At 48.9% G+C, this 17,237-nt stretch overlaps 1 protein-coding gene across 1 annotated transcript in view; it reads right to left on the bottom strand.

Moving 5' to 3' along the window:
- Nucleotides 1-641: 641 nt before the first annotated feature.
- Nucleotides 642-17,237, bottom strand: part of RBFOX2 (RNA binding fox-1 homolog 2) — a 168,403-nt gene continuing 151,807 nt past the window's right edge. Inside the window, 4 exon segments of the mRNA XM_066996780.1 lie at nucleotides 642-6,532; nucleotides 7,705-7,777; nucleotides 8,729-8,817; nucleotides 16,376-16,415. Of these exon segments, the coding sequence (XP_066852881.1) occupies nucleotides 6,488-6,532; nucleotides 7,705-7,777; nucleotides 8,729-8,817; nucleotides 16,376-16,415 (247 nt within the window). The 3' untranslated portion in view covers nucleotides 642-6,487.

Here is a 17,237-nt window from a genome sequence, read left to right as displayed (position 1 = left end):
AAAGGCATCTGATTATTTGTATATATATTTGCACGACATCTCTCACTTGAGGATCTCTGAGCACTCCACGGAATATGAATGAAGCTCCGCTCATCTGCCGCGATGCTCCTTTTTCAGGCAGGACAACGGGAGCGGTGATTAAAAGCCACGTCCGAGCTCCCGGAGGAGATTTCTGCCCAACACAGGAACGGCGGCTTCCAGCCGTGCGCGTTAACTATTAAACCCGTGCTAACGCCAACAGCGGGAGCCCGGCTACACAGGCATGAAAGAAAACACTGATGCTGCCATTTGAAACGGCCGTGTGTCCTTCCAAGCTAACGGGTTCAAACACAGATTAGGCTTGGGGGGGTGGAGAAAAAAAAAGGCTCCCTATCACATGGCAAACACACGGCGCTTTCTGCTAACGGGCAGCAGGGATAAGAGTGGGGTTACTGAGAGCTGGGGGCACAAATGCACCAGGCTGAGATTTTGCTGGTGTAGCTTGCCAAGGCTTCACCCTTTCTTGCTGCTACATCATCTCTGGGCTCGCTCCTCAAACCAGCTCCCCCCTTTCTTCGCGTGGTGGCCGGCAGGGAGATGGATGCACCAGCGAAACTCACCTGGGGCACAGCAAAACAGACAAGAGGCAGGAGGCGGCAGAGTGGTGTTTCTCTCTTTTATTTAAAAACAGTGCTTCATTACCATTTGCAAAGGGTTAGGAAGGGTTTCCCCCCTTGCTTAGAGTTTATAAAAGCCAGCAACATGATCAATAATTTATACACATGGATAGTAATACAAAAAAAAGGAATAAAAGCTAAAGATCTAACTACTCCGACCTTCACAATTCCAGCTACTTGATAATAATAGGAATAACCCAATGAATACTGTATGGTCTGAAAGCTACTATACAATATGATACTTAACGAGGGAGGGCGGGAAGTTAGAGGCTGTCACAAAGCCCTGGGATGCAGATACTGCTTCTCCAGAGTCGGCAGGGAAATGGGACCCTGGGCAAGCGGCTCGGGCGTCCTAGGAAATGATCCAGGGGAAGGGAACGCGTCCCGCGGGGGGACACGTCCTGCTCCCCGGCGGTACCTGGCAATGGGAGGTGCTGGGGAGACCGCGTGAAGGGGCAAGTCTGTCACTGCCTTTGGAGGTGCTGCGGCATCTCAGCCTCGCACGGAAAATCTCCAAGTCTCAAGTAGATCAGCCTGTGAGGTCAGTAAAATGCTCCGCCAGCTCCACGTCGCTCTACAGCCCTGGTTCTCGTTCGCTGTCAGCCCCAGGTTTTAGCTCCAGCTATTTACAAGCAGGATTTATCATACTTAAAAAAAAAAAAAAAAAAAAAAAGGAAGAAAAAAAAAACCAACCAAAAGAAACCAAAACAAATCATATCCCCTGGGGTAAGAGAGGATTATTTCGTCACTTGATAACGCAGCCGAACCAAGCTGCCAAAACTACAACATGCGCGCACACACAAAATACTGTGAACAGAAAAATAGAAAAACATGACCAAACCGAGACGGCTCCTGTGGGAGGCCTGATTTCTGACTTCTGTAAGGAATTCGCTCCTCGGGGAAACAACAAGCCCCTCCACCAGCAGAGAGCTGGCAATCTGGCAAGAGACTTATTATTGACCCACTTCAGGGAAGGAAAAAAAAAATTAAAATTAAAAAAAATCAAGATTAACTGGCATTTTGCTGACTGCCAGCCAAATGACTACTGGGGTGGACGGCTTCAGACACCAGCAATCTCCTGGTGAAATCAGGCGAGGCTCTTGGCTGGCGTGCCCTTGTTCCACCAGGCGCCAAGAGGCGGCGGGGGACGCGGGTCTGCGCTGCCGGTCCCTGCAGGCGCTCGGCCCAGCGCCCAGAGGACCATCGCTGCCAGAGCTTTCTGACACCACGAAAAATTGCCTTCCAGGGTCAGCAGCAGCAACGGAGACGGGAGTTGGGTGTCCCCGGTCCCGCTGAGTCTGCCGCTGATGCGTGTGCTGCAGAGGGACGGGGGCTGTCCTGCAAACTCCTGGCTAGAGGAACGCGTACCAGGGAGAAACCCCAGAGCCTGCTTGGAAAGGGCCCCATTTCGCACTCTGGCCGTCAGACTCCTGCTTGCCTCGGTGACTGGAGTTTTCCTTGCAGAAGAGAAGTTGTACTGGGGTTGGAGGGTGGAGAGGGCAACCAGTAAGGTGGGGGTGGAGGGAAGAGGCTTTTCAGACATTAACATCACCAAAAATAGTGTTTTATGCAACAAAGAATCAAGTCTCACTGGTGTATACTACAAAATGTTTGACATTTTCCAAGAGCATGACAAAATAAAAACACAAAGAAGTCTACATTGGATGTTCATCGCGTTCACTAGGTTGGGTTGCTGTTTGTTTTTTCCCCCCCTCCTATATTAAAACAGTGCAAACAGGTACACACATCACCCCTCTGCACCGAGGACAGCATCCCCAGACCCTGCCAGGCCGGCAGCTGCCTGCGGGCTTCCTTCCCCTTTGGAGCCAGACCCAGAGCTCACCCAGCTCACCCTCGGTTTTCCCTTTATACAATTTCTAAGTGCTCCTCCAGATGTGATCTCCTCTGCTCTACTCCTTCAGGGCCAGGTCAGGGTGATGTGGACGGGGACGGGCTGGGGACGAACGGGGCAGGGGCTGGGAAGCTCTGCTTTGCGCTCCCCTATGCCAGACAACCTTCCTCAGCTCTCGCCGCGCACTTCACACTCAGAAGAGGCAAGGGCAGGAGACAAACGACTGCCTCTCACTTTAGGGATGGGGAAACAAGCCTGAAGGAGTGACCCGACTGCTCCCACATCGTCCTTGAGGATCACCGACATAGCCCTGAGCACCCCACGGCTCTCCAGCTCCTGAGCAAGCCCTCGCCGGGCAAAGCCTGCGGCTCTCAGGCATTTCAGCAGCTGAGCAGCGGCTGCTTGAAAACGTGGCTTTGCCTACCTGAGCTCACCTCACGGGATCTGCACAACGGCTTTGCCTGGGAGCAGAGGGCTGCAGGAGGCTCGGCCTGGGCTCCCTGGTGTCCCCAGGTCCCGGACCCCTCGGGGCACCCTGCCCAGCGCGGGGACGGTCACAACGGGGTGCAGGGGCGCTGGGCGCTGCTGTAACGCGTTCCTAGCAGAGGACGTGCTACGCCAGTAGAGTTCACCTTTGTACCAGCACAACTATATCCACAAGGAAAGACGGACCAGCATATTAAAAAGAAAAATAAAAAATTAGCACTTCAATCCAAAATTATACCGGTATAATACGGTGTGCTGGCCAGACCTACTGCAAGACAGTACAGACAGCAACACTTAGAGGAACATCTTTTCCTCCACATCAAGAGGAATCCCGGTGCCACCAGACAAGGTCACAAGCAGCAAGCTATTTGCCAGCCCGCCTGTGCAGTTTTTCCCTTTGAAAGCCAAGCCCTGGGGACTCGCGCCTGCAGATCCATCTCCGGGACAAGCACTAGCTGCTGTCTGGGCCCAGGTTAACTCATGAAGAGTCAATCATTTTGCATAGGGAGATATAGGCTTTGTCCTCGCTTCTCCAGAAGACAGGTATATAACCAAGGCTTGGCTGCTCTGAACCCATCTCAAGCCAGTTCGCTACGCGTCTGAGTGAACCCAGAGCTGCTGTCTGCCAAGAAGAAAGCACGGCGCTGCCGCCGTGGCACAGCATCTCCTCCAGAAACCTCGCTGCAAAGCCTCGGCTGGCGGGCAAGCTTTTGGGAGGCACCGCGCCCCGCAGAGCGAGCCGCCTCCAGCGCCCGTGCAAGCAGCCCGGCTTCGGCACCACGAGCGGGTGGCCGGGGACGTGGTGGCATCAACTGCGGGGCACGGCGGGAGCTGGCCGGGCTCTGGGAGGCCCCAGGCTGGACGGTGTGGAGCAGGTACCACTCGGAGATGCTACAGCAGAGGACTGACTGACTGCGGCCCCCCAAAGGGTGGGCGCTTCCGCACGCAAGCCCTCCGACTCTCAGTAGCCGCGGGTGGGCTGAAGCTGCCGTGCATAGACTCGGCTGGGAGGCAGGGAGGGGGCCGGCCGCCCTGCGCCCGAAGGAGGCAGAGCTGGGGAGGGGGACGATTGCACCGCCAGGGCAAGGGAGGGCACGCGGGGAGGGCGAGCCCAGCTTTTTGGGGAGCCGCAGTCAGAACCAGCTGAACTGAACCGCAGGACGGGGGCAGAGAGGGCGAGCGTGACCGTTTCTACCACAGATCCTCCCTCCCCTCCCTCAGCTCAGCAAAAGCCCCCGCGTGCCCCGATTTCCCCGCATTTCCTAGATTTTGTGAAAGCCCCAACACCCTGTTCCCCCCTCCCCGTTTTCAATCTAACTAAAATATTTATATACAAACAACAAAAAAATTGTCATAACAGCAACAAACCAAACTTTGGCTTGGAAAAAAAAATAAAAACCAACAACAAAACCAGAAAAAAAAAAAAAAAAACAACAAAAGGCGGCCAACAGGCTGGCAGTTTGGTGTCCCCTTTTTCTAGCTATTCCTCCAGAGAATCAATAGCTTTAGGGTCTCTAGCTTAACTCATGGCTTCCCCATCCTTCTCATTTAGGTGCCTCCTCTCCGCTGCGCCCAGAGAGGCTATGTGTTTCGCTGGGGAAGAGCAAAAAATGGGTGGTTGTGCATGGCTGGGCCAGGACACCTCCTCGGGGAGCTCTGCCTGCTGACACCGCTTAGTGTTAAATGCAGGAGGTTTCCTATTCTGGTATCAGCAATGGGCGGAGGAGAAGGTGTACGGCAGGAGTTGGGAGAGGCTCCACCAACGAACCCGTGCTCCAAGCAGCCCTTCTGGGGGTGAAAAGCTCACCCCAGTACCAATTGAGAGAGTTGAGGCAGAGAAGTGCGGTTTTGTTAGGCTAACGCAGGGTTAGAGATAGCACAAGAGCACCTGCCTCTGAGCATCGGGGTTGCTGGGAGCACTCGGGGCCAGCGGCTGAGCGGGGAGGGCTGGAGAGCAGCAGCTCCCTGCCGCAGCACTGCTCCTGCAGTCAGCTGAAAAAGCCAGCTCCGTCACCCAGCCAGATCGCTGCTGGTGAGAGCAGAAAGGGGGACGGTCTCGGGAGTCGTGGAGTCCTCCCCTGAACAGTCTCCCCACTTCCAAATCTTATCATATGTAGTGTCAATACGGCCCCAGCAGCCCAGGTGCGTTAGCTTTCTATGGCAGGCTGGGCAAAACGGCCCCAGGTCTCCAACGTGGCTCTGTAAGGGCCTCAGATACAGCTTGTGGTGGGAAGTTCCTATGAATTCAGAGCTTGTACAAGCCGCTTCTGCCTCCCCTCAAACTCCTGACCTAAACGAAACTACTTCAGGATCACGTTTGGATATAAAGAACACTCTTCCCCCCCACGAACCCACATGCGTGACCCTCACCGCAGCAGCTTATACATGACTCGTTTGTCTCACTCGTGTTATTTGGAACAGATTACTTGCAGTAGTGCCTAAGCAGCTCAGGATGAGCAGGAGGAGAGAGACCTTGCAGGCTGGACCTCGGCGTGCCCGAGCGCGGCTCTGATGGTTGAGTCTTCAGCCACAGCTTTCTTCGTCATCAAGGCTTCACCGCCGCAATTGTAACCGCTTGCTGTCCGCAACAGAGGTACTCTGTGTGATGGTGCATTGCATCTGCCGCTCCTCGAGGAAGAGAGGGAGGAAAGGGACAGCAAGGGAGAAAGATCTCGAAAAGGAGGATGTGAAACTAAGGTAATTACAGCCACCAGCAATGGACAACAATCAGCTAGAATAAGTTGTGTGTAGGGGGAAGATCATCCTCCTCAAAAACTCCTTTCAAAGTCTTGTCCCCTGTACAGCGGGTAACAGCCAAAGTCTTTGGGCAGGTTGAGGAAATCTTCTCTTGCCGAGTCTAAAGTCCTGACACTGCTGAAACTGTCCCAAACCTGTGCGCGTCAGATGGTGATAAAAAACGAGGAAAGTCTCTGCATTTCCCCCTTTTCCACACGTAAATGACTATTTCCCACCAGCATTTAGGTCCCAGCCACAGCCAGAGAGTGCTTCCTTCTGCAGACCAGAAACACAGCAGGTGGAGACTTCTCCCTCACGTCCTCCTGTCTCCCAGGCACCAAGCACCAGACCCAGGGAAGTAACTCTGTCTGTGTTCCTGATTAATTGCATGATATTCGGTTTCTAACAGCTTTCCTTAACGCTAATCGCCTTTTCCGTGATTGGTAGGATAAGCTATGCACCAACATACAGACACGGAAATGCATTATTTTTACCACAGTTAAAAAAAAAAAAAGAAAACAAAAAAATAAAACAACCAAAAAAGCACAATCTTTGGAACAAAAGAATTAAAGGCAGAAATTTAAAGGAAAAAAAATACATATTCAAAGAACATAGTGAGGTATAAAAAAGTATTTTCTCTTTTGTTTTTTGTTTTTCCTCCTCATCTTGCTATAGAGTTCCTCTACTAGTAAATATTGCAATAGCCAGGCCTCATGAACTGGGGGGGCTGTCCCACTTGCAGGGGGCTCACGTCACTTCAGTAGGGGGCAAATCGGCTGTAGCCACCTCGGTATAAACTCGCCTGTAGAAATTAAAGGAGAAGAGAAGAGGTTGTTAGGAAGCGAACCTGGAAGAAACTTTCAGGGACAGTGCCCAAATGCTCTCAGGATTAATGGATGTGTCCTGGCACTGACCCGCGACCATCAGTCCCTCTAAGAAGTAAGAGAGGAGAACCTTGCCTGCAAAAAACAAAAAATGTAGCTCAGGAGGACATGTTCACAGCTGGAAATGAACTCTGGCAAGCCCAAGTCACAAAGAGTTCAGTACCAGAGGTGGGACTCACAAGTCTCAACCTCTGGGCCAGCTGTCTAGACTGACTTTTTGGATAGCAGACGCGTACTTCCAGGATGCTCTTCACCTCACCTTAAGGTGGAGATCTAAAATAGACACGATGACCTGGTATCCTTGAAATACCTGTTTTTCCTCCACTGACCCTAAAGGGAATCCGCGTGATGCGCTGAGGCTCAAAGGGAGGTGCTCCACTGCAGCCATCTATATTTAGGTGTCTTTTCCTCTGCGCACATTTGCGTTGCAGCCTTTGCAGCAACACAAATACTGCACTGGCTGGAAGCAGATGGGCAAGCATGTGTTTTCAGCAAGCTGTGCCGCTCCCGTTCAATGCCAATATACCTCATCCCTGCCCTTGTGTAACTCCTGCTGGCAGGCAGGACGCCGCATCCTTCCGCTGGTGGAAGAGGGAACCAAGTGGAGCAGCTTTGCTGCAAGATGTCACAAGAACAACTTATTCCCTCACTTTTCCTAGGGCTGATTTGTCATCGTGCAACAGAGCTCTAAAGGGCTCTTAATTAAGTTAATGAAAAAAGCAAGAAAGGATGTCCTGCATCTCCAGCCATTGCCGGTTCTTGCTCTATCCATCTCCTTGATACGGTTATACTGATTCAGCAACAACATTCTGGCTCCTGATGTTTCTGGTCATCCTTCAACCACCTCTTTTGTACAGGGAGATGTACAAGAGTGAGTGATAACTGGTCTTCTGCAACCTGGCTCCCTTCCTAGAGCACACAGACAGACACAGGAATGCGGAATGGCTGGGGAGCCAGCACTGCAGCTAAGGACCTCCTCCCTCCGTGGAAAGGTATTTCTGGATAAAGTTTCAGTACCTGATACACACAGTGAACAGCTGATGCCCGTGCTAGGAATGAGAAACAGCACAAGGAAGAAAATCTCACTTACCACAGCGCCAACTCCGTAGCTAGCGGCAGGGGCAAGGGCATGGTAAGGATCTGCTGTGTACACCCTGCCATAACTGAAGAGAGGGAGAAAACATGAAAAAAAAAAAAAAGTCACTTTGGAGGGGCAGAGAAACAGCCTTCTGACCACAGGCGATGGAAGAAGCAACATGCCCTCCTACACACATGTATGCATACATGCACACACATGCACACAGGCAGCCCCTCTCCGCAGAGAGCCTATGGGCATGCTGCCATGCACCGTATGAGATGGGCGAGGGACCGGCCTGCGAGGAGGAACGTGGCAGAAGCCATGAGCTCAACCTGTAGGAAAGAGGTCAGCGCCTTGACGAGACAGTTAGTGCATCCCTTACCTCGAGTGATGCAATTTGGGAGGAGAGTGGCTGCTGGTGCTAGTGCTACTGGCACGGTAGCAGCTGCTAAGTGGAAAGCAGCAAGGGGTTCTCCAGAATGAGGAGGGAGTATGAACTTTAATGCTCTGACATGCGCTAAGATTAAAACACAGCCTTACTGCACAGGAGATAAAAAAACCTTAAGGCAAGCACTCTGATGATGATAACCCTTTGCATTTACGCAGAACCGCATGTTAAAGCGCCCGAGAGTACTGTACGAGCTGAACCATTCTTACTTTATGGATGGGGAGAGAAATGCACCCAGCGATGGAACAACCTGCTCAGAGTCACAGAGCAAGGAGCCAGCAATGCAAACCAGGTCTCTCAGCTCTGAGGCCATAAGCACACTGCCTCCTTTGCCCACAGAACCACCAGGATAAGGAAGAGGCCAGGATTTGTGCCAGCCCACACACACCGGAGGGCAATACTGCCCCAGGAGCAGGGAGACAAGTCGTGCACTCGAATCTTTCATGTTGGGTTGTGCATGCAAGTGTGCACGTGCGAGTGCAAGTAAGACAAAGAAACGGGGAAAGTATAAGTACTGTAATGGATCAATGCTCCTCGAATCTCCAAGCACAGCAAGCTAGCCCCCGGGGATGCCTCCCCCTTACATACCCATCGCTGTAAGCTGCTGCAGCGGCTGCAGCGGCCGTGGCTGCTGTTGCAGTAGCAGGCTGTGCATATCTGTAGGCTGCGTATCCACCCTGCAGGAGAGAAGAGAACTGACTTTACAGATACCTGTCCACCCACGCAGAGCCAAAAAAAAAAAAGAAAAAGAAAAAAAAGGAAGAAAAAAAGGAATCACACACATCACAAGGAGAGGAAGTGTTTCAAACTGCATCAGCTCCCATGTCTTATCTAGCACAAGCATTGCCCATTAACTCCTACCTTTTTTTGCTCAGAAGGACTAGGGAGACTCTTCCATTTCCCAGTTTAGAATAAACTGAAGTGAGCCTGAGCATGGTGATATCCCTGTAGGAAACTAAATTTGGCATGGAGGAACGGAAAATCAGAAGAGAGCTGAAATACTGTATGCAATGTAATTTCTATGTCCCCTTCCTTTTACACTGGGGAAATCAGAGGTGGGCACTTTCTGTGAAGCATGTATTTTAGAAAGGGCATCATTCAGAGGAGCTCCTGTTTTTTTTTTCTCCTTTGTCTCTTTTCTAAGCCTGGGAGACCCCAAAGGCTAGAATTTCTTTTGGTTCAGATGCATAAAAGCATCAATAGCCAGAGAAGCCAAAAAGCAATCAGTAAAAGAAGGTCAGAGAAGTCAATCTCTGGTGGTCTAAAGGGCTGCCAACAAGCAAATTGACACAGATACCAACCAGAGCATTCTCCTCTCCCTCAGAGTAAGAAAGAAACAGGTTTGGGGAAATTACATCTGAACAGACTGTACTGCTGCTGCATTTACACCTATGTTACACATCTGTAGTAAAGATCTTTAAAATGCTTACAGTGGTAAGAGGTAGATCCTAAATATGTAGTTACAGCTGAGCTGGCAAAACATAAATCCTGGCCCAGAGGAAGACTTGCAAGTGTCCTACCAGAATTCCCACCAACAGCTCTTGGGGCAGAGGAAGCCCGGGCTCAGCCCCACTGCCCCGCGCACCTCGCAGTAACGAGGGACGGATGCCTGCCACCTCTCAGACCCCGAGCTAAGGCTGTGTGGCAGTCACGAAAGAGCTCTGAAGCCCAGGTTAGATCTTTTCTGACTGTATGCTTCTGAACACGTTTCTGTAAACTCTATGGGGGAGCAATGGTAAATGAACCGTGGCTTTGATTTGCCAGAAACACAATGAGCCATAAATAACATCAGAAAACTCCAGATTGCTTCTGGCTTTTTTTTTTTTCCTTTTAAGTGACATTTCAGAGTTGGAAGGACCAGAAGGCAGACTTATGCTCTTTACCTCCAGAATCAGCTCAAAATATCTCTAACGCTTTTTCCCCTATAAATCTTATGGCTGTATGTAACTTAAGAGTACAAGATCAGCTCTACTGCAGGACACACTCTGTCTTTGCTCAGCAGTGCTGTTTTGGTCTAGACATCCTTTAAAATAGAAGTCATGATTTTAACTTCATTCTGGTTGCCCTTGTGGAACTGCCCCCACGATGGCTTGCGTGCTACCCCAAACATTCCTGGGGATGGTCTCTTACTCTGGAGGAGAGAGACTTGCAGACCCTTTAATCTTCTAGTTAATAGAAGAGAGTAATGCAAATAATCACCTGTGAAACATCACCACGCTGCTTGAACGAAACGTTGTCATGGTTTTGTCCCTCTTACCTAGTGGTTTCAATCCCTGCACTTCAGATTGATGGTCTGGGGAGGTTTGGCTTCTTTCTGGCATGCTATCGTTGCGCCACCACTACCTCCACCTCCAGAACATGACAGAGACAAGGGGAAGGGGCAATCCAAATGAAACCTTTACCAACCTCACCAAATTAGGAGCTTGTGGCATTTCCTTAAGCTTGTGACCTTCCTGAACTCTTGGCGTGGTCTGTCACTTGGGCATGGCGTGGAAGACATTTCCACTTGGCACTGTCCTTCGGCAGGGCAGGCTGCTGCAGCCCACCCCGATTCCCACCCTCCCTCCCACCTACCAGCCACATTTCACATCCAAAGCCATTTCAAATGTGACTGGCACATGCTCTACACATGGCAGCAAGATGCAGTTTGAAACCAGAAAAGGGTTATCATGTAATTCTCTTTTAACTCACATCTCTTGTAAAGGAAAACGAAACCAAACCGAAAACAAAAAAAAAAAAAAAGAAAAAAAGAAAAGAAGGGTTGGAATCAGGTGTGGGAAGGGGGGGAGGGATGGCGTAACATTTATTAATCAAAATTAAAAACTAAGCATGCTGACATCTGGAGCTAGAACAACCAGCAAAGTCACCACGTTCAGACTCATATTGGCTAGTTCTATCCATCCCAGCATTCTCTTGGGACAGCAGTTCGCCCTAGGCTCTACCACAAGCTCAGTGAAGTACACAGCCTCAAGTACTAGAGCGTGCAGCCACAACAACCTGCTATTACGGAAACAGTCAGTCACCACTGGAGTTAACATTCCAACCTCGACGACTCCCCGCAGCCTCCCGCCCTCGCCCCCCGGAATGGCTCCCACCCTAGCCCTGTCCCACACCACGATGTTAATAATTATAACAAGCAATAACCCATCTGTTATATCAGAGAAGGGAACAGAGACTCCACTGAGAGATTTAGAGCGGGATGTTAACATTTCTTCAGTCGACTGCACAACAAACAAAAAAACAAAAAAACAAAAAACAAAAAAACAGGAGAAATAATTCATTGGAGAAATGAAGTTAAGAAATAGCTGACATGTGTATTGCTTTTTTAACCATGCACTGATGCAAAATTGAAGCTACTGTTAATTGTAAAAAATGTCACAGGATACAGGTACACACTCCCGGGCAGGACTGCTCAGCTCGAAGCGGTCTGCAAAGTCTACTGGTGTGTACTTCAAATAAAACCAAAAATGGGGATTATAATGGCCATGGTACGTTCCTGTCATAGGAGCAATGAGTGTGGACAGCTGGGGGATTTCTGACACGGGAATGTGTTTAGCATGACCAGCAGGTCCACCGAAACAGGGTGAAGGCAAGAGGAGGAAAGTTGCAGCTAGTACTCCTTCTGATTTCACAAACGCTTTTGCCGAGCTCTGGGAGCGGTACAGAACGAAGGAGATGCTGTGCAGGTCACCTCACCCAGCTGACGCTCCTGTTCTCCTTAACCCGGGACCCACATGGACTTCCTTCAATGCATCTAAAGCCCTACTCAGCTTGTCCAATGCACCAGGTGTTTTCTCCTTCCCTTCCTGCTCACACAAAACTGTAACTTGTATGCAAAGCTCGCCCGTAACCTCAGCTACAAGGTCCTACCGTCCCTAGTGATTTCTGATGCCACTCACTTCAGGTACTCTCATAAGTATAAACTGTATCAGAGTAGAGCATCTTCACCAAACGTGAGCAATCGTGTTTCCCAATAAAAGAAGAAATCATTTTTAAAAGGCCCTTGGCTAGCTGCACCACACTCCTCCAGACTGCAACAGAAGACACCATCGAGTGGCATTGTGCATGAAACCCGGGACAGCTACGCAACCTCCCCACTCCATCTATTTAAGTGAAGCCATCCCACAGGGACAGGTTTACCCGTCTAGGCTCAGTCTAAAATCTTTAGCCTTGTCTCAAAGGAGATGGATGTGTCTGAGCTTCTTGTGAAGACATTAGCTCAGAGACATTTCTGTCAATGGGACAGTTTAAAAACAGCCTTGACTATGGAACAGGCTTATGCATTTTTACTGGGCCAGTCAACAACCAAAAGGACTGTCTAAATAAAGACTGACTTTCTGGTACAGTCTTTTGGATTGTATGGGGAGCACATGAGAGAGGTGAACATAATTCTAAATGCTGCTTATCTTAACTCAAGTTCTCTTTCTCTTGTTATCCTGCCAGTGTTGCTGGGGCTGTGCTGAACCCCTTTTCCCATGAGAACGTGTAGAGAGCCTGAGCCTATAGATCTCAATTGGCAAACAACCGGATTTTCTCAGGTGTTCACAAGAGCCCAAATTTCAAATGACTCTTCTGTGATATTATCATCCTTGGCTCATCAGTGAAGCAAGAAAACATTTTTTTAATCCCTTCTATAACATTAGATGATAGCATTCTCAATATTGTGTTATTTCAGGGCGTATGAAACAAACCTGGGAAAACAAGATACAGGAAGCTGCAATCCCAATTTAGAGCAGCATTCCAATTACTGAACGTGTTAATGCAAATAAATGAGCATGTAAAGGCTATACAGTTCAGCACAAAACAAGTCTCATCTTCTCTTCCACTCTTTGGGTCCATATTAGCTGACAACGCAATGGGAACATGAGGAAATCCAAACCTACAGCTTACTATGTCGGTGTATCCTATGATCATAAGCCTTCCTTTTCTTCTTTCCTTGCTGCCTTAGGCAGGTGCACAAAGCGTGTTGCTGGCACTCTTTACTCGATGCCACGAGCAACCCCATACCCTCAGAGAAATGTGCAACTCATGGTACCAGTTGGACACATTTGACCACCTGCCAGTTTAAATGGAGAGCCCAGTTTGGGGATCTTTCATTTGTCGTAACTTGAGTGTGTCTTCTCCACCCCCAAAGTGCCCTAGAGCAGAAGTTAAGAAGCAGAAAGGGCCAGAACCGTTTCCAGTATTTTTGTATTAGAAGGGTGGCATACGTGCACCAGGAATGAGCATGAATGAATTAAAAGAGGTGACAGGACAACAGCGTCCATTGCAGCAGGTGCTTCTACATGGTAATGGGACAAGCATGACCTTGTTAACCCTTCCGTTGAATTTACACATATATAGTTTTCGAATGAAATGCCACTCGGTGTGAAATCTGGACGCACGCCGCCCTGCTACAGCGGGGGCTTGGATCACACGGGAGTCTGCGCTGCCCTAAAAAAGCCTCTGTTCCCATCTCTAATGTGGTGCTGGAATGGTTAGTATAATTCAGTTTTTTCCACTGCAATCCACAATCTGATTGGTTGGCAGGTCACACTGGCACTCCTACCTGAGGTATTTTAGCGCTAATGATTGGTTCCTGTAAGACTATTCTATAACAGAACACAGGAAGAGCAGTTCAAAAAAACACAGCTGTGGAAAGAAACAATCATACAAACAGCCCGCGGCGGGGCTCACCAGCCTTTTCTTTCCGGTGGATGCAAGCACGCTTTTCACAGGCAGGAGTGGTCTTCACACAGGTGGGGTGGTTTGCGTTTGTTTTGGTTTTTTGGTTGTTTTTTTTCTCCCCCTCCCCCCCCCCCCAGATTGACCCCATCGTAGAGGAATGATAACCTTTCTTAGGATCCGAAATGAAGCCCTCTGCAGCCTGGGGCTGGTTGTTTTATGGATTCAGGTGTCCTGCCAGAGTGGGATGCATCCAAAAAGAGATGGAATGCCTTCTTCAGAGAAGGCATGGCTAGCAGGATGGTTGCCCCAGGAAAGAAAAAAGGAGTGAGGAAGAGGAGAAGGAGGAAAACGAGAAATCGGTGCGTAGTACTTATGCAGAAAAAGCAGCCCAAACTCGGGACATTTCCCCTTCGTCTTGCCTACTGCTAGCTACTCCTTCCTAGCTCAGGGTCCTTTCCACCCTGCCTTGACTCAGAAGCCCTAGGGGAACCTCAGTTTAATTTTCCCCCTAATCCGGCCAGGAAGGGCTAAACCTAACAGAAGACCCCTCTGCCTTCCCTTCCACACGTCCAACCAGACGGACGTAAGCACTCCAGGGATCAGCACTGCACATCAGTGGGGCACGGGGATGCTGCACTCATTCTACGTGTGCCCATTAGCAAATTGCTTGGAAGGGTAACTTCACATCAGGATTACAATTTTTGTTTTTCTGAGCTCTGTTGGAGGGCAGCAACAAAACAGGAAAACACAGCACCACCTCCCTGGATGAGCACCCTGTTCTGCCGTACTGCTTTCTCACAGTGAGACCTAAGCACTGGAAGCAAAGTTGCCAGAAGTTCACCAAGCGGTCCCAAGCTGACTTGGAGGTTTGGTTCTGCGTTATGTGATGCTACCACACTGCAGCACCAAGTTTTATGGTGGATTATGGGGCTTCTTCATTGCTGAAGTCTCTGTCCTTAAAACATGCTAGATAAGCATCTCCTCCCCATCAGCAATGGAAGCTCTGAAGGAGCTTTCTGAAAAGGAACAGGGAGTAACACCCCAGCCAGTTTTCCATTTCAACATGACAACCTCTTATACACCATACTCCGAGGGAAGAGACACTAAGGAGAAGGTATTGCTCGTTTGCTTGCCTGCTGTAGAAAATTCAGTGGGCTGTTGAGCTAGCGTTCTAGCAGTGAGATGAGAAAACCCAGAACTCTTGTGCAGTCCTTGACACCATTTAATAAAGGAACACTTGATTATGCAGACCAAATTTTGAGGGATGTGTAGACACTAACATACGTAAGAATGAAGAAATACACCCAAGATCTCTGTGCTTAAAGAGTATGTTTCTGACTGCTGTAAACTACGCTGGGCAAAGTGCCTTTATAAGACCTGACCCTCCATATAAGCCAAGAAAATCCAAAAGCTAATTCCATCCATTATCTTCAGTCTAACCCCTCAGGGTCCTCTTCATAAATGCCAGTAGTAGCAACTTCAAAGGAGCAGGGACGTGAAATCCATGCTGACAACCATGCCACTACCAATACAAAAGCATCCCCAGCTCCAGAGAGCTATTACCTATAACTTTGGGAGCTTTGCCAGAGCCAGACAAGGCCACAGGTTGTGATGGCAGTAGTGGACCTGAATATTTTGGCTATGAAGGGCACGCTCCTATCACAGCTGCTCTGCAACAGCTCTCCATTGGAGAGGAAACTGCTTTTCTTACTGGCCAGAGCCCCTTGATCCACGACAGCCACAACCCAGCTGCATATACAGATGCCCTGGAGATCTGCAATACCGACTGGCTGGGTAGGACAAAGGTAATGACAGACAACGTCTCCTGGGGTATCAGAGCTAATTCCCGAACAGGAGGAGGCTGCTGACTTCTCTAACCGAACATCTCCATGTATTTGTACTTTACAATTCCCTGAAGAGGTAAAGAGAATCTAGCCTATTTAGGTACCATTTTGACTAGCAAAATGAGATGTCAGTTTTCACTCTAGCATCTCGGTCTCCATTTTTAATCAGTCCCAGTGTCTTCCCCAAAGGGATAATCTCCACGTCCCAGTGGCACATGAACATTTTTAAACATACAGCTTGCACTGTTTAGTGTGGGCTGCACAAATCAAACCTGAAAGGGCCCCAAGAGGGGAGAGAAAGGGGAGGGTGGAGGGGGAGAAGGAAAGGGAAGGTCTGAGGCTAAACCAGTCCTGTTATTTTTATATCCGAATTATGTAAACGAGAGAAGTGTTGAGAGAAATTTTAATTCGCTAATCATCTCTCAGGTTGATTAGTAGCAGTGTGCATGTGGGGGAGAGGACACCCAGTAAACTGACCCTGGCAATGATCAGGAAACCCAAAGGCTTAGGTCTTGCACCCAGGGGCAAGCGCAGTGACAGAGAAGCATGCTTGCATTCCTAAATATATAAATATATATATCCACAAGGAAGAAGAAAATTAAAGTAAATGATATTTAAAAAAAAAAAAACAAACCAAACCAAACCAAACAAACAAACCAAAAAAAAAAAAAAAGGCTGGCTTGTCAGGGGTTGGGGATGAGAAGGCTCCGGTGTGTGTACTTACATAGAGGTCAGCACCGTAAAATCCGTCCTGGTAAACCACACTGCAGAAAATCCACACAAAAACAAAAAAACAAAAAACAAAAAACAAAAGAACAGAAAACACATTCCGGTTATTGAGGACGGCAGCATGCACATGCGTTTTACACAGGCAGGTGATGTATGAATCCACAACCTGGGCTTTTGGCAGGAGCAAATCAGCAAGAGAATGTGTGTGCGCACGCACGCTAGACGGCTCCAAGTCATCTTCCATGGCATGCAAAGGGGAAGGGGCGGGCAGAGGGGGAGACAGTATGCGAAGGAGAGAGGGAGGGGAACAACCATGTTGTACAATAAAAATAGACTCAAAAAGATCTGATGTCCTGAAGAAGAGAAACAAGGGTTTAGAAACCTCCACTCTGTTTTTTTTGTTTTGTTTTGTTTTCTTTCTCCTGGAATTAAGTTACCCCCTATACACATGGAGACATTGGCTTCATGAAGTGGGCTTGGAAATCGAGAAGCCCCTCAGAAGGCATCCCACAGGGGCCGGAATCACCTATATCAGAAGCACGTTTCAGAGAGTTGTGTACAACGATTTATTTGAGCTCCACGGGGCTGCTTGACTTTGTTTCTGACATCCATACATCACCTGCTTTTACCCTGCACATTAGACATGCGATAAGATTTGGCTGATCACACAAGCATGCAAAGTATTATTATTCAGCATCTTAAAGAACCGATGCAACACCTCAGGAAAACAAGTCAATCAATTCTGATCAAAGTAAACACAGAGAAATGTAATTGAAAAGAAAAAACCAAAAATACCCACAATGCATTGCTTTCACAAGCAGAGATAATGAGCTAAAAAGGTTAGGTGACTGGTCCAA

The sequence above is a fragment of the Anser cygnoides genome, chromosome 1, assembly GCF_040182565.1.
Source record: "Anser cygnoides isolate HZ-2024a breed goose chromosome 1, Taihu_goose_T2T_genome, whole genome shotgun sequence".
Classification (NCBI taxonomy): domain Eukaryota; kingdom Metazoa; phylum Chordata; class Aves; order Anseriformes; family Anatidae; genus Anser; species Anser cygnoides.
The sequence above is the reverse complement of the archived record's forward strand: the minus strand, read 5'-3'. Positions and strand labels throughout refer to the sequence as shown.